This window comes from Condylostylus longicornis, unplaced genomic scaffold, assembly GCF_029603195.1.
Source record: "Condylostylus longicornis isolate FDR11 unplaced genomic scaffold, ASM2960319v2 ptg000072l, whole genome shotgun sequence".
NCBI classification, from domain to species: Eukaryota; Metazoa; Arthropoda; class Insecta; order Diptera; family Dolichopodidae; genus Condylostylus; species Condylostylus longicornis.
Window position 1 is genome coordinate 805,232 of NW_026578040.1, and position 26,390 is coordinate 831,621.

The window sequence follows — 26,390 nt, forward strand, 5'->3', positions numbered from 1 at the left end:
CCTTCCGTCCATCCGGCTGTCCGTGTGTCTGTTTACAAAACTTCCACACCCTTGAAGATAGAAAGCTGAAATTTTATACGTACGTTGATCTTTACTAGAAACTAATATTCGTTTTTACCTATCTCTTCCCTCTAAAAATTATACCCCCTCAAAACCCTAATAATACCATTTTTCAACTATTTTTTGTAGTAGAACCACATGCATTTTCCAAATTTTTCAGACGCAGAAAAGCAGTAATTCTTCTATCGCGGCATACTATACTTAGAACAAAAAGTTACAAAAGAAGATTATACCTATAAAGTAGTTACAAAAAATCAATTAGTTATCTCATCAAAAACTGTTGAAAATTACAAAATTTTAATCGGAAAAGGATTGATTGGACATACATTCAATAGCAGAGATGAAAGATGACACTAAAAACAATTGTATGAGACCAATAGATGTGTAAAATGTACCGGCCTTCATAATGCCGGTGCATTTTATGCCGGTACCACTGAATGCCTAAAAATTAAAGATACTTCAGCTAAGTGCTGCCTTTGTCTATGCAACCATGCCGCAAATAACAAAGGACGCTCGGTCTACATGGAGATCCTAAATAGAAAAAAACAATAAGATAGTGTAAAAAGGAGTAACTTACCTAAAGCAAAAATTACTAAGCCAAGAAACGATGAGACTCGTATAGAAGAAAATGGTAACCAAATGGCGCCTGAGATCCAGACAACACCGCTGATATCAAAGAAATCCTACAGTGAAGTTACCTAAAATGTGAAGTTACCAATATCCCAAAATATAGCTACACAAAGTAGCTCAAACGAACTTCCTTTCGACGACAGTAAATTGAAAAAGTAGATCAACTAATGCAACAGATCGTTGTATTAATAAATCTAATTACAACACTTGCAAACAAATTACAATGACGCAAAATTTTAGAATCGCCGTCTAAAAAAAAAGTGTAATGACAAATATAAAAAGTGTAATGACAACCCTGTAAACTGGAGAGCCAACTTACTAACCATCGGATCAGAAAAAAACGCCAGACTTATTGGATTTCTTTGTTCATGAAGAAAACCCTTTGAATTGAACCCTGTTTCGACGGTTGTTCAGATCAGACACCAGTAATCAGTACATTTAGCTCAACAATAATATACAAATCACCGCAAATGAAGATATACAATCATAAGAGAGACTGGAATTGTTTTACGGAATATTTGAATGAACGCGTAGATCTAAACGTATCTCTAAGAACAAATTCGGATATCGATAAAGCAGCCATATAAATGACAAATATGATTCAAGAAGCTGGATGGTGCTCCACACCTAATCTACACGCAGAAAAGAAAATAATTATAATAATTCTTGCGTAATAATTCCGATTGAGATAAGAAATAAAATTGATCGTTGGTAATTGAGCAGACTCTCAACGGATAAAACTGCATACTGAATAGGTTCTCAAAACAGCTGAAAAAGTTGATCTCAGAACACACAAACTAAATATTTAACAGAAAATTATGTAGTCTGTCAGTAACTAAAACAAATAACTACTCATTGTGGAAAGTAACTAAGAATATTAAACGACCGCAGCAAACAATACCACCATTAAGAACTGTAACCAAATGATGGATGGGCCAAAAGCCCTACCGAAAAGGCAGAAGTATTTACAGGACATCTTTACCAAGTATTTCAACCTAATGAATCAGACATGAATGAATTTGAAAAAAAACATTGACAGAATAATAAATAGCGATCATCAGCTGTCACTCCCAATAGATAAAACCATAACAAGAGAGATCAGTAGAACGATTTGTAATCTGGAGAATAAAAAAGCTCCTGAATTTGACCTTATAACAGCTGAAGTGTTAAAAAAAACTACCAAAGAAAGCTACAGTATTCATAACTATACTTTTCAATTCCATATTATGTACATCAAATGTGCATGACAGCTAAACTAGACCTATAAGTCTTCTTCAGATAATTTCAAAAGCCTTTAAAAAGATATTCTTGAAAAGATTGCAACCTATTATAAACTCAAGTAAAATCATCCCTGATCATCAATTTGCATTACACTCGCATCATTCGACCGTAGAACAAACACATCGAGCTGTACAAAAAATTAGACAGTCATTGGAAAAACGGGGGTATTGCTCAGCTGTGTTCTTAGACATACAACAGGCCTTTGACAAGGTGTGGCATAAGGATGTGATATATAAAGTAAAAGTCCTATTAAAAAATTAATGCTATATGACTTTAAAATCATACATAGAGGATTGAACCTTCAAGTGAAATATTGTGAAGAGGTCGCAAGATCTCGTGATGTCAGAGCCGCAGTACCTCAGAGATCTGTCATAGGTCCAATTTTATACTCAATAAATACATCAGATTTGCCCAAAACCATAGGTGACGAAATAGGCACTTACGCCGATGATACTGCAAGTCTTGCTAGCGACCGAGATAAAAATCTGGAATTTAAAAAGCTGCAAAATCAACTGAACAAAATTGAATTCTGGTTAAACATGTGAAGAATAAAATATAGCTTACCAAAATCAAGTCATATAACTTGTACACTTAAAAAAAATAATTGAGCACCTGTTTAAGAAATGCCTTACCTACAACATGATCTGTAAAATATCTCGGTCTTCATCTTGATAGAAGGGCTCAGCTGGCTAAACCATATTAAATGCAAAAAGAAAGAATGTCCTCTACAATGGAAATCCTTATACTGTCTGATCGGAAGAGGTTCAATTTTTTCGCTAAATAATAAACTTCTTGTATACAATCAGATGGTTAAACCAATTTGGATCTTTTGAATAGAATTGTGGGGCTCTGCTAGAAATTTCAATGCTGAAATTTTATCAAAAAACGGCACTAAGAGCAATTGCAAATTCTCCTTGGTTCACTAAAAACACAGAAATACATGAATATTTCAAAATGCCTACTCTAAAAGATGAAATACGAAGTCACTGCAGATACATGTCATGACATATCATGCCTAAACAGATGGCAAATTCTTAATCTAGATAATGGAAACTAAACTGTAAACAGTAAAAATGTGACCTTATAAAAAATGTAAGAATTTAAATTGTAATTAAAGATGGTAAATCAATTGGACGCTATCAAAATCATATTTCTAATTGTTTGAACGAAAAATTTTAAAATTTTCAATTCTAATACATTCATATTCGTATGTACATACATTATGTAACATATATTTGTAACATATTTTTGTTTATGCCTAAACGTTTTCTTTATTCAAAAAATTTATTTGTGTATTATTTACCCCCATGATTTAATAATTATGTGTTTAAAATTTATTTCTATACATACATATGTCAAATCATAGTTTTAAATATTATTCAATTCATATAGAAAGTTTAAAAAAATTAGTTAAGAAGCTTTAAAAACAATATAGACACATGCTTATGTATGTATATTGGTACACAGTATACCTTGAATTTGCCCTTATAATCCTTTATTTTTTTCATATTTCGTATGAACTCTTCAAAAACCGTCCTATGTTACATTATATATTATATAGCTACTTCTCAGGTGTCAAAAAGCATGGGTATTTCTAGAAAGACTAGACACATGGGACAAAAGGCATGAGATAAGGTTTTGACTCTATTGCGCCAGAAAAAGCGAGAATTCCAGCCACCCTCCCCCTTCAACCCCTCCCAATGGCTTTGTGACTGCTTTTTACAAAATGGTACTACATCATGTAGGGGTCATTCTTATTTACTTTTGGTAGTATAAGTATTCTATATAAATTGTGTTTTGGAAGTGAAATTATAACAAGAAGTCAACACTTCCTCAAGAAAATTATTAAAGTTAATGCAATTTACATTGTTTTATAATAAGTATGTAGGTACGCATTTAGTTATGTATTTTTTAATATAAATAAAATTTAATAAGAAAATGTTATTTTATTGCATTAAATTTTTGCAAATAGAATAATTTCAAAAAAATATTTAGGGGCGGAACTTGCTGAGATTGATTTGTAAGGGTAAAGCTTTTTTAATTTCATTTTAAATAAGAACAAAAAAAAATAAAATTATCAATAAAACGTGAAAAAATATAGTTGAACGTGCCAACTCTGTGATACCCATTCGAATTTGTTATCCTATGTGCGAATATATATGTCATAGCTGACTATGGAACAGACTATGACTTTAGGTTGCCATATTACGAGTATCATATTAATTTATGCAAAATTTCAGTACTGTATTTTCAATATTTTCTTAGATATGGCCAAACTGCTGTTGAAATTGTATGCCAGCTACCAGAAGGAGTCAAGAAATTTGACTCCTTTTATTAAACACTCGGCCCTACTGATATATTCGGTTGCGTGAAATTTCAATACCACAGCTTTCATAGTTTTTGAGATATAGTCAAATAAATTTTGAAGCTGTATGACAGCTACCGAACTAGTACCCCGATCATATCCAATTTAAATAGGGTTCTGGCATTATAAATCATTTGTGAAAATTCGGTGAACTTAGCTCAATTAGTTTTTGAGTTATCGTTGGGACGGACGGACGGACGGACAGAGGGACAGACAAAGCTAAATCGACTCAGAATTCGATGCTGATCGTGCACTCAAGTCTATATCTTAGACCGTTATTTCTTAGCGTTGCAAACGGTAAGGCAAATTTAGCATACGGGTATAAAAAAAGTTCATATGACAAATTGCATGTTACAGGGTTTGAACCTGAGAAGTATTAACTAATTATACACTCACACGTTTTATTCGTATGTATTATAAAATCTAAATACATTCTTGCATGGATTTTAGTATATGCGAATTATTATATGCGTATACAATAATTGATTGCTTCAAGTGCTTATTGCCAAAGGTAATTTACGATTTTATACGACACAACTCAAAGCGGATTCTATAATAAATTACTCAAAAGATATTAGATCTCAAAGGAACTAATTATTTGTTTAATTATGTACTTTTTCGTAATTATTTTTAGTTTTTCTTATTTTAAGTTTTATCTTATAAAATATTAGAAAAGAAACGTATCTATATGTACTCGTATATTATGGGTGTAATGTAAATTATATTTTTGAAGAAAAAAAGTAAACTTAAAATATCTCACACACACAATGGAATACAATTTCAAAACTACAGACATAATACATGCAAGGCTTGCAATACAAGCACACACGACTGGTAATAATTCTAAAATTATAAAAGCAATGAAATTATTATAACACTTAAAATCTAATGATAGCAATGTTAAGCCTTGATCACACGACTTTTTTTCTTGATTAGGTAGACTTTGTTCTAGGTAAATTTTGCTTAGTTACCGTTTCTGCTTAAAATGGAATTTAGTGGCGATGTCATATTTGATATATTTATTATTATTTTTATTTCTGAATATTATATACAAATGAACAAGATCTTTTTATTATAAAAAGTATATTAAAATATACTTATTTAATATGAAAAGTATAAAACTTTAATATTTTCAATTCCTCAAAGTTCATAACAATTCATTATAATTCTTCATTTAAAATTCAGTCAAAATACATAAAAATAAAAGCAATAAAATAAAATTTTGAATTCGAAAACAGAAATATAATCAAAAACAAAACGGACTTATAGCTACATTGCAAAAATAAATAAGCCTTTTAGACTCAGTTTTAAGGTTTGAACCAGAATTACTACATATTTCGTGATGTGTGATATTAATTATAAAACGAAACAAGGCCGTTCTTAATTAAAACAAATTCTTGTATCACATTACATTTGACAAATCTAAGTTTTCCGCGTTGTGGAAATTTACAAGTAGTTCTGACTGAATTCCAAACAGGTCAATGGCCACTGTTATAAGTTTTCACATCTGATGGAAGGATGCAAAAGATGATATGTTTTGCACATTTCCTCTTTTTCTTCTCAGTTCAAGTTTTTTGTTTAACAGCCTGGTCATGTATCTCGCTTTTTTACTCACTTTTTATTCACTTTCAAATCAGAATTATAGGTATTTTCAAACGGATGTTTTACTTTTCCCGTAAGACCACTCATTTTTACCGACCGTATTGTCGGTGGCTTATCTCAAGTTCTGCTGAACCGATTTTGATGAAATTTTATATGTAAGTTTATTTCCACCATGGCACGGATTGATCAACTTTTGGGATATATCAGGCCTCGGGAACTGCACTTTTTAGCGGGCCTGTTTTACATTTTTGAACATTTTGAAGAAAGTATTCAACCGATTTCCTATTCCTAACTTTTGGAAGAAATCAGGCATCAGCAACTGGACGTTTATTACGGGCCAAATATACATTTTTGCGTATATAAAGGGATATAATTCACCGACTTCATTGAAATTCAATATTTGAATTCCTTGTATTGAAACAATGAACATATAAATTTTTTGGAAAGATCAGGGCTCGAAAACTGATTTGCGGGCCGATTTTACATTTTTCACCATTTTGAAGAAAATATTCAACCGATTTACTTGAAATTTCATATATGAGCTTTGCTCGACCGTCCGCGAAAATTTCTTACTTTTGGAAGAAATCAGGCATCAGCAACTGGACGTTTATTACGGGCCAAATATACATTTTTGCGTATATAAAGGGATATAATTCACCGATTTCATTGAAATTTAATATTTGAATTCTCCGTATTAAAACAATGAACATATAAATTTTTTGGAAAGATCAGGGCTCAAAAACTGATTTGCGGGCCGATTTTACATTTTTCACCATATCTACGGAACGAATTGCTGTAATTTCTTGAAATTTAATATTTGAGTTCTGGTTAACTGGCGAACATTTCTGGGAATTCGGGTAGCACAAAGCGAAACTCTACTAAGGGCTAAATTTACATTTTTCTAGGTATGTTAACTATGAGCTTACTAATCTCCTAAAAATTGGAAAGAAGTATTTAAAAGAAATTTTTATAACATTCTGTAACCCTTTCACTTAACTAGACAATATACAATGTGGTCGGTTATGTGCTGACCACATCAGATTTTTTTAATTGGATTTCTGCATTTTTTTTTAAATTATCGACTGAATGTTTCAATTTCAAAAACAAAGTGTAAAAAAAAATCTTATTTTTGAATTCGGAATAATTCTTTCCACTCGAAAATCACTTTCTTCTGACTTTCAGAGTGAACGTCAGAACGTATTGATGGACGCCCAATTTTATTATGTTCGCCCATCAAACAAAGCGCCTTCACTATAGAAGTTAATTTAACCTTAACATTTCCCTATGCTTTTCATAACTGCTAAAACTTTTGAAGTGGAAACTCGCCAACAAAGTTTGAAAGTAGACTATTTTAGTAAGTTAATTGTTTTAGTATCTTTCCAGCATACAACAGCTAAATCCATTTTATACGCATTTGAAGTTAATTCATAAGAATATCCCCACTCCTTATTGAAGAATAGTAATTATTAACAAATAATTTATAATTTAAAATTCATGGTTACGTTTCTTGTCAATTTCACAACGACATTTGCTCTAGCTCTCAAATTCTTTTCAAATTCCGTACGATATTTTTCGTCATTTTCTTGACGAAAAATATCGTACGGAATTTCAATTTAGCACCAAAGATATCCAAATAAGTTAATATTTTTATTATTTGTTAGAAAATGAAGTAAAACAAATATATAAGCTTATATATAACAAAAACAATTCATTGATTCAAAGTTATAAAACAAAAACAAAAAATTCTATTAAAAATTGCAACGAAATTCATCATACAGTAAATAAAAATTTTAAAGAAATTGCAGAAAGTATGGTATCTAATACCTTGTTGGTCCACTTTTTGCTTGAAGCACAGCTTCCAAACGTCTTGGCATAGATTGGACTAGGTTATAAGTGACCGTCGACGGTATTTTATGCCATTCTTCAATTATAACGCGTTTTAAAGACTCCTTGCCAGTTATGTCGTGTTTCCTAATTTTTTGTTCTAAAAAATCCCATAGATGTTCTATGGAATTCAAATCAGGCTACTGGGGTGGTGAATGGAGTTGTTTTGGAACGTTATACAACAGCCATTCCTTTACAACTCTCGCAGTATGTTTGGGATCGTTATCCTGTTGAAAGACCCAGGTCGATCCCAACTCTAATATTTCGGCAGACTGTTTTAAATTATTTTTAATAATATTTAAATATTTGGCTTGTTTTTTTTTTTGTTTTTTCCTTTGTTCACTCCTAGAAGGAGCATAGGGCTAGTGCATGATTTCTCATAGGGTTTAACTAGGTAGGTGACTAGCCTGCCGTAGTTTTTATTTATATATTAATTATTTGAGGTTATTAATATTTACTGTTTATTTTTCTTAGTTTTTTTTTTAATATCGAATATTAGGAATATTTGAAAATTACTTGTATAATATTTTTATTAGTATTGTATATTAAGTTATAATAATATTGAATATAATTTTTATAGTGACCTGACCGGGGTTTGAACCCGAGACCCTTCGGTTAAAGGACCGGTGCCATAACCACTGCACCAATGGTCAGATAAATATTTGGCTTAATATATTTATATAAAATTTTTTCCCTACCATCTGCACCAAAAACATTGAATTTACTTTCATCTGTGAAGAGCACGGTTTGCCAGAAGTCCAAAGTTGCTTTTTCATATTTTTTTGCAAACTCTATTCTTTTGCATTTATTAATATCTGATATTAGAGGTTTTTTACGTGGAACTCGGCGGTGATATCCTTCTTGCCACAAAAATCTACGAATAGCTTGGGCATGAATATCAGTATGTAATTTTTGTGATGTACTTGCAGCTAATTTTGGAGCACTCAGTTTTAGAATGACCGTACTAAGAGGTGTTTTACAATTCTTGTAAAACACCTCTCTTAGTACGGTCATTCATTTTCGAAGGACGACCAATTCTCTGACGATTTTTTTACGGTTCCTGAATTCTCGGCACGGTTTATTATTTGGGCAATTGTCGAGAAACTCCGGCCAATTATTTCCCCAATTTGTCTGACAGATTTGCCTTTATGTTTTAATTTCATTATTATTTCACTTTCCTCTATTGTGGTTTCTTTACGTGTTTTTGCCATATTATTTTCTTGAAGTTGGTGGACTTTATTAAATGAAAACAATAATTAAATTGACTTGTGCTTCAATAAAATTATAAGCCTACTTTAAAAAATATTTTAAAGATCACAATATTTTCATATTTTTCTTAAGTGGGAGCATACATTAAGTGGGGCCTTGCATCTTATACTCAATGTTCTTTAAATTAATTGTGCTTTGAAACTATGAATGCAATTTTTATCAAACTGTACTAAATTCGGAGAAATAGCAAAATATAGGGTGTATAATGACTTTCGTTCGTTATTGCCCAATGTTTTTAAATTTGCCTCAAAGGCATATTTTTTTGTACCAGGGAATTATCTAAAGTGGTATTCCAATACCTTCGGATATTTGGTATTTGAATAAGAGAGGTTAGAATGCATATATGACAATTAATGTCATGTTTTCTACACAATATGAACCTTTTTTGACAACAATATTGATTTATTTATTGTACGGTATTATTAAAGATATCGTCGTCAAAGGGATATTTGAAGAAAGATGAACGAAGAAATGGTGTTTCTAGTTGCATAATATTATGAAAATTATGTCATTTCCTTTGAATTCAACATTAGGCATTTCTAATTGTTTCTTTTTCAAATCATTTTTTCATACTGCTCTTCAAATTCTTCGGCTGCTTCTGCTGTTTTGATCATATTTTTTTTGTTGTCAGTTGTATCATCTACATATACAGCTACAGTACATCTGTACATCTAAAGCAGAATATAATTCTTCATGATCTGACACGCCGAATTCACCTTCAGTTTGATCCAAGCAATTTATAATTACTTCAAAATCTTGGTCTAGAAGTGCAATAAAATCTCCTAAACAAATAATAGATATATTGCTTATTATATCAAATATGACATAAAATCATATATGATACTACCAAAAAATATTACTTGAGAGCACATTACTGATAATATTACTTGAGATGTCATTAAAATGTTTTAAGTTAGTGTATATTTAATATAATTTTTTAATATATATTTTGCAAAATTAAAGACATTCATTTAATTTTTTTCTTTACCTGATTATTTTAATAAAAAAATGGCACTTGTTTTAAATTCAATTTATACCTCTCGATCACACAAATAAAAAATATTTCTCGCCAAATATTTTTACAAAAAATGAACTAAATAGCAGCTGATTTAAAAAAATACTGTTCCTCAAACTTATTTTTAATATGACTTTGTATTTTAACTCATATATACTACACACAGGCGCGTGCCTGATGTATTCGTCGCCCTAAGTGGTTCCTAAAAAGTGCGCACCCCCTTCCACCGTTTCACCTATTTTATAACTGTGAACAAAATTTAATAGGCATTGCACATTGTGCATCATAAAGCACTTTCTTGTAACCTTATTATGCTGAATGCAGAACTAATTATAGAATTAAAGTCTGGAACTAAACTTTCAATTTTTTGTTTTATAAATTAAAAAACAAGGTAATTTATTTAACTGTATGTTTTTTTATGAAGTTATGATCAGATTTATGTCAATCATTTAAACTTGATTTTTTGATTTTAACAATCAAAAAATTTACTTTTTACGTAAGTGAAACTTATTGTAGAAGGTTTTATGAAAATTATATCAAATGAACTTTTTTTGAAAAATTTATTTACTTATATACTTAAATTATTGTACATAACGAAATTTTATTCGTAATTTTAAATTTACGAATAAAATATGACTTTTTATTTCACAAATCGCCTGAGAAATGGAGCAGGAATTTAAGGAAAATCACAGTTTCGTTCTAAAATTTGTGACTTGAAAACTAAGATTTTTATGTACATTATTTCTTCTACTATGTTTTGCTTTCGTTTTTGAAAAAACTGTTATCAATCACAGAATTAAATATTAATTGGTAATATCTACTACTTATATTGAATTGAAAAAATGTTGTTTAATAATCAAGCGAATGTTAAGAATTTTATGTTGAATTGATCTTGTGTAAATCATCCAAACAATAAAAGCAAAATGAAATGGCGCAATAATTTGTTTCACACATTTAACTCCAAAATTAAAAATGCATTTCAATGAAACAATTTAAATATATTGTGGGCGATCACTAAGCATAATAAAAATTTTGCTTTGTGATATAGTTATATGTGTACGAGCGAGTGTTGATAGGGAGCAATCTCAGCAAAATAAAAATATTGCTTTATGAGATAATTATATGTGTACGCATGAGTGTTGATCTTATTCATATTAAACAATATAGGCATAATTATGTGTGCATGTATATTTTTGAATATTTTTATTTTTTGCGTAACTTGCTTCTATGTATATTATATGAGACAATTTCACCTTTGTATATGTAGGATTGAATGTGTACAGCTGTATATTTTCTGTTTATAGGCATAATATACGAATTTATTCTAGTATGTAAAAGCAAAAATTAAAAATTGCAATTCTGATGATTCATATCATTGAAAAAAAATATTTTGTGTATTCGTACAATAAATAAAAAAAATCTGATGTGATCAGCACATAACCGACCGCATTGTGTATTGTCTAGTTAAATGAAAGTGTTACGGAATATTATAAAAATGTCTGTTAAATACTTCTTTCCAATTTTTAGGACATTAGTAAGCTTATAGTTAACATACCTAGAAAAATGTAAATTTGGCTAGTAGTAGAGTTTCGCTTTGTGCTACCCGAATTCCCTGAAATGTTCCCTGAAAGGTTGCTAAAAATAGTTTATTTACACTTCCCACCGAAGAACGTTCAGACCGAAAACTCGATATGCAAAATTTGTTACCATCACATAACCTACCTATTGTTTACACAATACGGTCGGTAATAAAAGAGTAGTGTAGAGTAAGAAAATGTGTGAATAATTTTCATTCTATGAACATTTCATTGTACGGTGCGAAAGGAAAATATATGAAGCTCAATACTTAGTGTTTTGCGTAACTGACCGTTTTTTTCATGCACATTTTTTATATTATTAGGAATAAAATATTATGTTTGTATGTAGGTAGATTTTATCAAGTTGATTTCGCTGTAAATTGAATTAAATTTGTATTAAAATTTTTTTTTTAAATTTATGGTTTTTTAAAGTTTTTAATGGCGATCCTGCTTTTTGTCGCCCGCTGAAAATGCATACTCTGCACATATGAACCGTCCGTCACTGACTACACAATCGCTCCCTTATTTGGTGATATCATAGATGATATGGTATGTAATGATGGGTTAAATTCTAACTTAAAATCTAATAAAATTTTTGTTAACTTTATTTTATGTCGTGTATTCTTGACTCAAAAATATAGCAGTATTTTTTTTTTATTTGTATATTATCATTTTTTACTCTCAGTTCTCTCAGATATGTTGCCCGACAAGCCTCAGATATGGCGGTTCAAAAAAATGCGGAAAAAACTCGAAAATATATTTAACTAAAAATAAATTTGAATTTTTGTTACATTGGTCACGAAATTCTAAATATCAATTTCTTCATATAAAACTTGAAATGAAAATAGGCAAAAATCAAAATTTTTTTCAAAAAAATAAAAAAAAGATGATTCAGAAAAGTCATTTTGCTATACATTCGCAGTTTAAACACATAGATTCACAAGAAAAGAAGGTTCCAGACTGTGATATTTTTGTCATGTCAAGTTTTACATTGAAGCTGCATCTATCCCTTTTCGAATTTACCCCACACTTGCAAACAAGAATGCAAAACAAAATGAGCAAAAAAAATTATAAGGTCCAAGAAGAAGAATATCAGTTAACCTATTAATATAATATACACCAAAATAGTAAATTACTAGATGCTCCTGTAGTGTGAAACAATGACCGACTAAAACCCCTGATATAAATATTTTTGTTCATTTTCAAAATTTGTTTTCAATTTTAATGGCGTGACAAGTATAGAATGAAACCTGCCCACATCGATGTAAATCATAAAAAATAGTTTAAAGCTTATGTTTTTAATGCTTTGTAAAAATCTTACGGAAATAAATGAAATTACAAATCTAAATCTAATAATTTTATTTTCCATTATTTATTATTATTTTTATATTTAAACAAAATTTTTTGTGTATAAAAAAATTTATTATTTTTGTTTTGAAAAATATTTCTTTTTACAGTTAGAAAAACTTATCACGATACATTAACGTAGATATAATATAAAAACAAGTAACTGAATTAGTATGATGCAGGGTTTGTTTAATTAAAGAAAGTAGTTGGTGTTTGTAAACTTAAATTGGAAATCAAAAATCCTCTTTGTTTCCCAGGAAATCGAAAAGCTGATCTTCTTTCTTTCAAAAGAAAATCAGCTTTTAAATAAGTAAAGGTAATCTTGTTTATACTTAAATTATTGTGGCATAAAGGTGTTTGTTTGAAAATTCCGTTTCGATAAATGTGTTCTTTTAAATTAACATTATTAAATGGTAAATTAACAACTGAAAATCTAATCTAAAATCTTTTATTCATCGGAATTGGCACCAATTCCTATAAATTTTCAAGTATGCCAATATACTTTTCAATTCATGGTTTACGTCTGTTATTTTATTTTTAGTAGTTTTGTATGTAGTTGGTTTCCTGTTTTAAAGTTAGATACAAAACATATATGGACTGACTTGGTCTGGCGAGTGTTTCTTCGTTCGTTTCGCTGAACGCGTATCCGTTGTAAATGTATAGCTGTTGATAATAAGAGCTTCTTGACAGTAATTGGTTGAATGACGAGTTTTTCTTCGAAAATGAATTTATTGGGGCTATCACTCTGTTGCTTGAGCCCTTACTGTGTATCGCTATACTACGTACATTCCCAAGTAACAATTTTTATCTCATAAGACTCTTGTAGAGCTATATGAAGAATTCTTCAAGAATATTACTCTTATAATTTCAGTCTTGTAGAACACTAAAAGACCCTAATGAGATCTTTATAAGAGCAAAAGGGCGCAATTACTAGAGTTATTAATTCTTTTAATGAGAGTTAAGCTCCCATTAAAAGATTATTTAAAGTATATAACTCTCATAATACTAGTTTTGGTATACCAAAACTCTCACAAGCCATTTATAATAGTGTTACTACATTGTAGTTGTTAACAATTGTAGAATAAATTTATCGGTCTTACTTCGAACTTTATAAAATATATATCTATTCCGCTCTTAATAATTATTTTTTTAACAAAAACGAAACAAAATATACATATGCCTATATATATGATATGTAATCAATAAATTATGTATTCAAACATTTAATATTGTAAAATTATAAATATGAGAAATTAAAATATTTTTTTTTGCCATGATTATAAATCAAAAAGCTGCTGGCATTAAAATTTTATTAATAAAAGTTGATATTGTACTTCGAAGAAAAGCAACGCCAACTAAAAATAATTAAAATTTAAAAAAATTTTATGCATATTTTTTAATCCTATAATATCTTATTTCTTTTTTTTTTTACAAAATTTTAAAATTTAAGAATTGTTAAACAAAAAATAAATATACTAATGTGCATAAATTCCAACTAAAGCTTTATTATATTCAATAAAACTATAATTTTGTATTTCATTAACTTTAATTTAATAATTTCTGTACAATAAATATTTTTCGGACTTCTTTTCAAAAAAAAAGAATTCTCAGTCTCATTAGTGTTAGAATTTAGATAAGGAAAAATTACAATACTAAAATTATCGTAACATAGTTTTGCTATGAGAGTAGCAGAATTTTTAACACTTTAAGTGCTAAGTATTATTATAAGAACCTTATGAGAGTTGCATAAAAACAAAAAAAGAAAAACAAATTATGAGATTATTGGAGTGTATGAGAGTTTTATGGGAGTTTTGGTCAATTTTTTAGGGTATTACTCTTGAAAATTGTCACTTGGGTTGGCATTCCGGATTTCGAGGTATTAAGAATACGCCCCTGGTAAGGATTAGTGTCGCTGAATGATGAGCGATCTTGATAAATCTCCGTTTAGCCCTCTTATGAACACTCTTATGACGTATTCCAATATGTTTCGCTTAGTCCTTGTGACGTGTCATTACTGAAATTCTTAGTTTTTATTTTGCTGGTTATCAGGGACAGCTGATGTTTGATGTTGGCATAAAATTCGTCAATTCTAAGGTTCTTCTGAGTTAAATTGAATAGTTGGTGTACTACTGTTCTGACATCTTGTTTGACAGTATAATGAAGGAATAAACATGCCTTCTTTCCGTCCCAGCTCTTGTTAAATATATTGTGTGATATTAAAGCACAATTCGCATTGCTCCGAATTTTTTTGCGAATGTTCTGTAATATTGCTCTATATTGGTTTGTCTTACGATTGCTTAATCTACCAGTATGCTTTCGACTTTATCGACCAATGATACGTACTGAGTCGGGTTTCCATCGAACACTTGGAGCTCATTCACTGCATCTGGAAATTTGCAAATATCTTTTAGTTCCAGCTCTGTCTTTGGACCTACTGGTCCTGACGAGGAGAATTATTGGGTCGGTGTTCTTGTATTTTCTAACGATTCTATTTTAGCTTGCAATACTTTTATCATGTTGAATCGGGCGTTAAGTGCGCCAGTCATGTTTCATCTTGTATTTCTTCGATTTTCCTTTCCATATTTATTTTTGCTTTTATAAATTATGATAGGTTTTCGGCTATTTTTCACGTCGAAAAATATTTTTAGTCACTTCTATAACTTTGATGAAGAATTTTGATGTTGTGCTCACGTTATGAGCCGAATGCTTCTTATAGGTTTTCGTTAGATACGTCTGCGGTACAATTACCATCACTTTTTTTATGTTATCTGCAACTAACTCGTTATGTTCCCACGGTGATAACGTTCTGTATTTCCAGATCCCTAACTGCTCCAGTTAAGTTATTACTGTCCAATCAAGAAAATAAGTTATAGGTAAGAAATTATAGTCCAATTTCCTGTAAAAAAATATTTTCCCGCACTGAGGTCTGTTTTATTGAGTTAATGTATTTAATTATCATAACAAAACTAAACTAAACTTAATTATTATTTTTGAACATATTTGTAGCAAATAATTGATTATTAAATAAGTATTACAATTATAAAATTAAATGACTAAAAATGCTTGTTAGGCATTTATTGTAGAAATTATAAAAATAAAGTTTTCACAGGAAAAATACTTAATAATATTCTCATAAAAATTATGCTGACCTCAGTGTCTAATGTTATGCGCGTGTATCACAGTGTCTAACTTATATGCAATATTTTTCTGCAATATTCAAAAAAAATTTATGGTTCAATATATGTAAGAAGACCGATAATCATAATTTAAAAGTTTTTTATGCCCTTACATTTTATGTCTCAACAATCGAATGCTGGAATAAAAAAAAATATATATTCAAAAAACTTCCAGAACAATGAAATTTCCCCAAGATTCATTAATGTTAAAGTCTAATATATTCGACACCAAATGCTAAGGAATATTCTACAGGACTCCAACTAACGACACGAATTTTAAATTTATCAAATTTTTGGCAGCTTATAAAAAATTTTGAAATCCGCATTTTGGCGGATGGCAAAACCTATATTCGTGTCGTGACCATGCCTCGCGGTGAATCCCTTACTTTATAAATTTTAGCCTGATATCTATATGTCAGCTAACGACAGTCGTCAAACAGTATATGGCGGGGTCTGCGTGGCTGGGGGGAGCTTAGTCGTTTTGCGGACTCTGGATACCGCTCTACTGGTCTCCAGTTTAAATAAGCCTTCCCATGGTATGCCGGACTCTGCCATGGGCGACTTTACTTTTCCGCGCTACTCGTGGAAACAACAAGAATAGTAATAAAGACAAAAAACAGAATAACAAAAGCGTCAACAAGTTAAATACCGACAGGGCGGCTCGAAGATCTGCGAAACCAGAACTTGTTTCAACTGAAGCAAAAGAGGAATTCTTTCTCACGCCAGCAGAAGAAACCCTTCTTTCGGCGCCTTCGATTCAATTGGATAATCAGGATCCTTTAGAACCAATGATCCAACAAACCGAGGAGGAATTGAAAACACCGTCAATCTTCTGGGATGAACTTCTCGGCAGATGGGGAAACGAAACCCTAGCCTCAAGATGAGTTTTTAGAGGGTACTGAGGATGGATAGCAAAAAGGAAGGATAGCAGGTGAGTTATTATATGATATATCAAATAGGGCAGGCTCAAGACTTGCATATTGTTTAGTAAAAAACTTAAATATCTTCCCATTCCGAACTTCTACTCCTAGGATCAAGTGGCTGTACTGGTGAAGCATGCTCATCCTATCTTCCGGGAGGCATTGATCGTCCAGACGAAAATGGAAGCGCTTAGTGGACTTCTATGGAAGAAGGAACTTCCAAATGAAAATCGGGAAAGAGGTAATTGCCCACCACATCGTCTAGAGCCGCACCGTTATAAGTAGGAGAGGTGAGCGCTTACTTAATTTTATATATAGTAACAGACTAAAAAATATGAATTCCTCAGCCCACAGACTTGAGCCTGTTTGAAACGCTTCTCATGGATAGGATACGTTAAGTGCCTGCTTCTGTCAGGACCATGGTGGCCATCGAAATTGGCTAGTAGTGGCCTTACAACGGCTTTTACTTATACCTATTATGGAAGTTGTCCTATCAAGCCGAGGCACAGCAGTAGAAGTCTCCATAGTGGAGTGAGGAGATTTCAAGGCTCAGACTAAAGACCAGAAACCTCTTCAATAGGGCCAGGACGTCAGGTTAGTTGGAAGAGTATAAACGCTTACTCGCGACCTACAATAATGAGATAAGGAAAGCGAAGCGGGCCTTATGGAAGGCGTTCTACAAGGGAATAGAAGAGCTTTCCAGCAGTGCAATACCTTCATATACCACCTAATGCAACCTAATGCAACGACCTGATGGCACTATTGTTGAAGACGGGAAGCAGACGTTGGAACTAATGGCTTTAACAGACTTTTCTGATTCGGAAATCGTTGGGTGCCTAATTGAAACAAGGGCTCCTTGATCCAAGAGAGATGACTGGAGGCGTTCTGTTTTCACCCTTCAGAAGGGTTTTCAACATATTGATAAGGCATTGCTGGAGATCTTTTGTGCCAGTTATGCGTACGGTTATATTCGACTATTGTGGAGGGCAGCCAAGGTGACGTACATTCCGAACGCAAGGAAGCGAACAAGCAACCACCCTATGTCTTTTTATCAAATTAGTCTTACCTCTTTTCTATTGAAGCCGATGGAAAAATTGGTTGACAGGTATATTCGGTAACATTCGGAGTCAGCTCCTCGCATGAGTTCCAGTATGCGTATCAGTCGAGAAAGTCCACTACTTTCGCTCTACAGGGTCCAGTGGGGGGCATCGGGAACACGCTGAAAGCAAGGAAAGTGGCAGTTGACAACACGTTTGGGAAATGCGTTCGACAACACACCATATGGTGTCATCTGCGGCTCACTGCACCGATTTGGTGTGGATTGTAAGCAATACGGCATAGAACAAGTAAAATAGCGAGATAGACGATCAGGCCCTAAATATGAATAAAATTACATATATGTATATACGAAATTACATAAGGACAAAAGAATCAATCGCGTTAAAAAAGCAAGAACTGTTGCAATAAACAACTGGTGTTAAACAAATACAAAACTTGATAGTATTTCCAACAATATAATGCCAAACCTTCAAAAGTTTTTCTTATACTTTATTTAAAAAAATTTAAATTCAAGTTTTATTTTACATATGTCCTCTGCTCAATAAAGTTGAGAACAGTGTGATTTCTACTTGATTCAAATTTTTTGGAGAGCTAAAAAATCAGTTTAAAAAAATTCTGTCCAACGAATATCCATTATAGCTTTTACTTTTTTGTATTTTTATTTTTGACGCCCTAGGAGAGATCCATATTTTGGTTTGCCATTTCACCACTGAAAGGTAGATAGAGCTTATACAAAACTTTATGCTTGCATGTCATAGTTGACATAATGAAGCATGAGGAATTAGTTCAATCCGTAGTGACAAAATCTCGAAAATTGAACACTATTAAACGTCAAGCTGCTGAGTTTGCGAGGAAAATCGCGAGAAAAATATTACTGTATAGTTGTTAGGTTTTATGAAACGAACAATGCAACCCCTACCGTTACACTTTAATTTCACTACGTAGAACATTTAATGCAAAGATTTGGTTCTTACGTTGCATAAAACACAGTTCCTTTAAAGACTGAAGCCGTGAGACTTTTCACAGCTTCTCAATACTTCAGCGAATTTTTGGTGAACAATTATTACAACTTTTTGCTCAATCTTACGATTGAAGTTGTTATAACAAAATGGTCGCATTTAATCCGATGAGCAAACAGCACCATTACACGGACTTTCATTAAACTCAATGAGACACATACGCTTTGCACAATAAAGTATTGAAAAAATCGATTATTTAAAATTAAAACTAAGTTTAAACATAATATTTTAGGAAAAAGGACACGCAAAAAAAATTTAAGATTATTCAGCACAAAATATGCGAGAGTTATAAATATTCAAATTCTTGACATTTTAGGTTGTTTCTTCATGCCTCTGTAGCGCAGTTGGTAGAGCGTCCGCCTAGAAAGAGGTAGGTCACTGGTTCGAGTCCAGTTCGAGGAGAAAAATTTTTTAATTAATTTTTCTGCTTTAACTCGTTCCTTTGATTACGTCATCCATCTGTTCTGCAGTTGCATGAAGAAATTTCCATTAAGTTAAGTTGTTACCGACCTTATTAAACCTTATCCGACCTCCGAACTTAAGGTTGGAGTATTAAAGCAATTAACATATACATTTTTTGGAACGATCGGGACTCGGAAACCAGACTGGGGTCCGATTTTACATTTTTTACCATATCTACGGAGCGGATTAATGAAATTCCCTGAAATTTGATATTTGAGTTTTGATTGTTACACAAACTAACTGGCGGGCTTTTTCGGGAATTCCGATACAAACCAAAACTCTACTAAGAGTCAAATTTAAAATCCCTAAAAATTGGAAAGAAGTGTTTTAAAGTAATTTTTATAATCTTCTGTGTAACACTTTTACTTAACTAGTTAAAAAATACATCATATTTTTTTATATAAAACAAAAATGCACTAATAGTCATGTTAAGCCAGTCTTTTATGGAAACAACATTTCACCTTTTTTAAAATGTCAACGTTAATATAAATTAATTCAACGTATCACGCAGTGATATTCCCGAAAAACTTATGTTCATTGTTTTAACACCTATAAATACTAAATTACAAGGATTAATTATTTCTTCTTATATGCACAAAATCTAAATTTAATCCGTAGAAGAAGCTCAGTTGCAGACATCTTATTTCTTCCAGAAGTGACGTGCTTTCTGGTTCAGTCCGGAGAAGCTTATATGTATATAAAATTTAAAGAAAATCTTAAATATTTTCTTAAAAATTATCAAAATGTAAGATCGGCCCGTAAAAAGATCTGATAAATTCTCATCAAAATGGGTTCAGCCGAACTTGAGATATATATATTTTGTTTTCATAAAATTTAAAAATTTGTAATATGCTTCAATGAATTAGAAATACTTAAAGAAGGAGCATCTTTATTTCTATCTCGCTTGCACTACCTAAAAATCGTATTTAAAATAAATAAAGTTGAGTCAAACCAATGGTTTGTATTGTAGCACTTTTCCCTTCAACAAGTGAAAATACTGCTTTTAAATACAGTCTATGTACACCTACCGCACTATTAAAATTATTTTCATTCATAAACGAAACTATTTCTAGGATTGCATATATTATGGATTAACGATTTATGCAGTCTGAAATGAAGCAAAAATTAATTTAAAGAGGGGTTAATATAATGCTCAATTTTAAGGGGTAATTGTGTGAGTTAAGAAAAATAATTATATTGTATAATGTCTTGGAAAAACAGGCCCTTTGAAAGGTTTAGGTGTCGAGGCCTGATATATCCCAAAAGTTGATCAATCCGTGCTGTAGTTGAAAAAAAATTACATTCAAAATTTCATCAAAATCGGTTCAGAAGAACTTGATATACACGCGTACACACACAGACCGACAGATGGACAGACCGACAGACTTACAGACCGACAGACCGACAGGTTGCTAAAAATAGTTTATTTACACTTCCATACCATGGAGAAGTGCATTCCCACCGAAAGAAAACTCGATGTGCAAAATTCTTTGCTATCACATAACCTACCTATTGCATACACAATACGGACGGTATAAAGTTAAATCTTTTTTACTTAAAATAATTTATGTACTCTTTTGTACAATCTTTAACCTTCCTATTTTAATGTATACAATTATTTTTTTTACATATAATAAAAATTGTATGTACATATAATAAAAATTAAGCATTTAAAATCGAAGTTTTTTTCCAATTTCCCACAACTTTTTTTTCGCCTATTTTAATATTTTTCAGAGATGGCAATACGAAAAACAACATTTTTACTTGCCAAAGACCCTCTGAATTTTAGCTTCACTTTTTTCTATAAAAAAACTATAAGACTAGCTATTCATATTTTATTGTACTTTCATAGTGTTTCTACTTCATTTGAATGATTACTTAAAAGCAAATTGCGTGTCTCGATTTTTCGCCTCGCTTATTATTCACCTTTAAATAAGAATATTCATTATACGCGTACGTATTTATGTTCGAAAGGTATACTAAATTTGCCTTAGCGTTTGTAACGCTAAAAAGTAATAGTCTGAGATACAGACTCAAGTATATGTTTTTAATCAGCGTTGATTTCTGAGTTGATTTAGCTTTGTCTGTCCGTCCGTCCAAAGATTACTCAAAAATTAATTGAGCTAGTTTACCAAATTTTCACAAATGATTTATTATAACAAATGCCAGAACTCTATTTAAATTAGATATAATTGGGGTACTGGTTCGGTAGCTGCCACACAACTTCAAAATTTATTTGACTATATCTTAGAAACTATAAAAGCTTTGATGCTAAAGTTTCACACAAGTAAATATATTTTATAGGGCAAATGTGTTTGATAAAAATCGTTGAAATTGCTTGGGTCCTTCTGTTAGCTGCCATACAACTTCAAACGTTTTTGCTTACATCTCAGAAAGTGTAAAAACTGTGGTATTGAAATTTCAAATAAGTAAATATTATATAAGTAAATCCGATTTGCTTGATAAAAGTAGTTGAAATTTCTTGGCTCCTTCTGGTAGCTGCCATACAACTTCAAAAGCTATTTGGCCTCTATCTCAAAAACTGTGATATTGAAATTTCACACAAGTGAATATTGAAATTGCTTGGCTCTTTCTGGTAGTTGCCACACAACTTCAATAGTAGTTTGGCATATCTTAGAAAATATTGAAAACATCGTACTGAAATATGTCTATTTTCGAATAATACTACTCTTTTTTCAATTAGATTTTTACACTCTTTCTAAAAATATCTATTAAATCTATCACTTTTAAAAACAAAGCAAATCAATAATAATTAAATTTTCTATATCTTTTAGAAAAACGCAATGTGAAAAAATTCTTCTCACTCGAAAATTACGTTATACAAATAATATTCACTCACTTCCCTCTCACTTGGCGAGATACACGGTCATGTTCTTAGTTATCATTTATAAAAAAAAAAAAAAAACAAAAAATTCTAAAAGCTAGTTTCTCTTAGTGTACTCGGTTCTTGTTTTGCTTTTAAGACTGACGAGTCACTTCAATTTCATATCTCTTGCAGAGTGAAGGGACATGTAAAATTTAACTTTATTGGTTTATAAAGAACTGAAAATAAAACTCAGTTTAGCCCACATTAATGGCGCCATATTATGGCAAAATATTCGGCTACATTTCTAGATGTTTAGTTTAAGTAGAAAGAGAATATACAGAAGATATTTGCCATCTGGGAGAAAAATCTACTCTTACAGGTCATCTGATTAAAACTCGAAGCTTTGTTAGCAGATTAAACACCATAAAATCTTTGAATTTATTTAAGTATTCATATTTTATCTGCATATTTGATTCCAGAAAACATGGATTGCGATTTTTTACCGTTATTTTATTAATTTTATTGTTTAGTTATCTTTTTAAAATAAAAATAACTAATTTTTTCAACAACCATCATACTGCAAAATTCAAAAAAGAAAATGTTTCTTCAAAAAACAATACATAAAGAAAAGTTAAATAGTTTTAAAAACCTCAATTTTTTTAAAAGTCACTTGTGAAATTATAATTTATATTGAAAATATTTCATAAATAAGTGAGTAAACGAATTTCTGTCCGCTTTCGTGGAACGAAGCATCTGTTTTCCATATCGTTTCATCCTTTAGTATTTATTTTCCGATTACAAAACTTCTCATTAAAAAATAGAAAATTTTTTCGTATGAATATTCCTAATTATTTGTTTCGGTCCCCCGGTTTCCCAAAATCCCCGAACATAACCAAACTTCCAATATATTATCGACGGTATTCAATATAATTGGCAATTGCAGAGGCCTTATTGCATATGTAATTGAATTTTCGTGAAACAATTTTCGTATTCCCAGAAATGAAAGCATTCAAATTGACTGGTACTACCTTACCATTTTTTCGAATACGAAAACTGTTTCAAAAAAATCGAGTCACATAATAAGGTTCCACGAATTGGACAATTCCGAGCTATATCTTCAACATTGGCCAAAGACCACTTAGGAAGCCTACTCACGATCAAAAAAGCTGTGGGTCTTCACTATAACTTATCGAATGACCTTTGTTCTAAATTTCTAGTTAATTTAGTACTAACTGAATTTATTATATGCATTTATAGTCGGGGAAAAAAGGGCTTACATTTCGTTAACAAAACACTTAACCAATAATGCTGGTCTATTGAACTCGCATGCAGAAGTAAAATTAAAAAAAAAGCTTTCTCCTTAGCTAATGCTTAGTTTAGCGTAGTTTGGCTACACAAGTACAATGTATGAGGGACGGCATATTATGTCCGAGGGTAAATATATTTTGTTAGATTTACTTTGTTCGAAAAATACAATGACGCACCAGGAACAGAACGCGTACTTAATAATTGGAGCAAAAATAAAAATGTTGCCACAATCAGGACAGTTAATTTTTTTACGTTTATAGTACTTGTCTTGCTCACCTACAGCCTCATATCTGATGATAACGATATTATTTCAATAAGGAATGCATGCTAATTTAGGATAAGTTCAATGTGGTTACCCGGCTTTTAAAAAAGATATTTTCAAACATTTTACATTGCAAAATGATTATGACCCTTTTAGTTTTAACAAAAAATAAAATACGTAAAAAGATTGTTAATATTGTTGTGTTAATAAAAGAAAATCAGCTCTGATAAAGCATGTTGCGCAGAAACATACTCGCAAAAATAAAATATCATTTTTCGAATTGAAAAAATTGTTTCTAGTATTTAAAAAAAGTGTCTTTTTTTTAAATAGGAAAAGAAATACAAAATTTTATATTCACAAAAATTTCTACAATTTACTTACAGTTTTAATATCATTCATTTTTGTAAACTGTCTACCAAATTCCCAAAGATCAACCCCAAATTTCAGGGCCCAATTGTGAACTCTGAAATAGAAAAAACAAAATTATATTTGATAATTTAATATTCAATGACTTTAATAAAACATGATTTTTTTTTCGAATTTTTGAAAACAATGGCAATTAAAAAAGTTTCCATAATTTTACAAAATACGTATATTATGTAATTTTATTATGCAACTATGTACACACAAATCGCAAAAAAATCACTTATTGGAGTTACTAAATTCACAAATGTTTTTCCCCGCAGCTATGCAGGATTTTGCTTCTTAAGCCCTTCTTTCTGAATAATGAGTCCTCTACGTTAAAATTTCTGAAAATCGTTTAATTTTTACATTTTTGTTGATGACTCTTGAAATATGGCAAGCAAAATCAACTTTGTATACTCATTTTAAAATTCATGTAATTCCATTTCTGGCGATGTTGTCAAAAATTTTTTTAATTTCAGAGATATTTTCATAAAGGCAATGACAGCATTTAAAAATTTTTTTCAATAAATTCCTATCATTATATATTCATATTTAAATGTAACTAATCTATCATTATGATCTTTATTTTGATATAACATAATGTAGCAAAAACCTCAGAAGCAATATGTCTATCAAGTGAAAACCTGAGATCAAACATTAAAAAAAATAGGATTTAATTAATTTAAACTAATTTTATCAATCGCTTCAATTTTATTATACTATGATAAAAAATCTCTTTTCTATTTAGAAAGAAGAAAATAAAACTTTCCATACTAGCTTAAAATCGTTGGAATAATATCGAAATGCGCAGAATGTTCAACATAATTTTGATTATAAGTAATTTGTTTGAAAAGAACTTTATTCATTTTTTTAAACTTGATCTAAAATTTTCATTCGTAGGCTTGATATACCTAAAACTTTTGGGAGTATTTAATAGTTAAGTGAAGGCGAGGCTTTAAAATTTGGAGAAGAAAAGTTACAAGTTAAGAAAGTAAAGTATAAATCTAACAGTAATATCAAAGTTAAAGAATATTGTTTCAGTTTAAATATTGTTTCTGTTTTAAAAATACTTTTTTTAATTATTTTTTTAATTCTTTTGATCTCAGGTTTTTTGACCACATACTATTCCTGCGATTTTTGCCACGCTTTGTAATGACAAAATGAAGATCAGATTACAAGACACCGCTTCTCATAAAACAAATATAGGTTAGTAACGTGTATGAGTAAATTACTATTAATGGAAAATTTATTGGAAAAAATTTTTAAAAATTTTTGTTTTGCTGTTAAATATACTGAAAATTAAAAAAGTATTTGGCACCAATAATACACCACTATAGTCGGGAAATTTCATAGGCTTCATAACTGTCAAGTTGGCTTTGCCTGCCTTATTTCTTAATCTATAAAAATGTATAAATTTAATGGTTTTAGAAATTTTAACTTTCAGCTCTCATAACTCGCGGGGGGCCAAAAAAGCAAAACGTCACTAGCATTATTTTGTTTTTTTGAAAGCATTCTATTCTGTATAATCAAAAATAACTCCATGTCAACTCTCTACAGTATTTTAACATACGTATATGTACTCGTATATACATAAAATTATAATTAAAAATTTACATAATATTAAATTATTTGTTATTCGAGTAGTAATTTTTTAGCTGCTTCTCCGTTTAATGAATAAAGGATTCAAATTTTTGCTCAAATTAAATGAATTTATTTTTTATTATTTTAATTTCTAGATGAACATGTTCTTGCGATTACTTGCCAAACTACAAAAACCGAACTACAAAAACATATAAAAATTTTTTCTTAAAAAAAATTTATTTTCCAAAGTGTGTATGAATGTATAATGTGTACAATATATAATATTTTTTTTCCCAAAACATTTTTTGTTTATGGCAATCTTGTGAAAATTAATAAAAATT

General features: G+C 30.6%; 1 protein-coding gene across 4 annotated transcripts in view; it reads right to left on the reverse strand.

Moving 5' to 3' along the window:
- The window catches only part of LOC129612490 (voltage-dependent calcium channel subunit alpha-2/delta-3), a 79,333-nt gene that overhangs the window by 46,918 nt on the left and 6,025 nt on the right, over positions 1–26,390 (reverse strand). For all 4 annotated transcript variants that reach the window (XM_055526109.1, XM_055526108.1, XM_055526111.1 and 1 more), the window contains one exon: positions 24,445–24,526. In XM_055526109.1, coding sequence (XP_055382084.1) covers positions 24,445–24,526 — 82 coding nt within the window. The remainder of the gene's footprint in view (positions 1–24,444; positions 24,527–26,390) is intronic.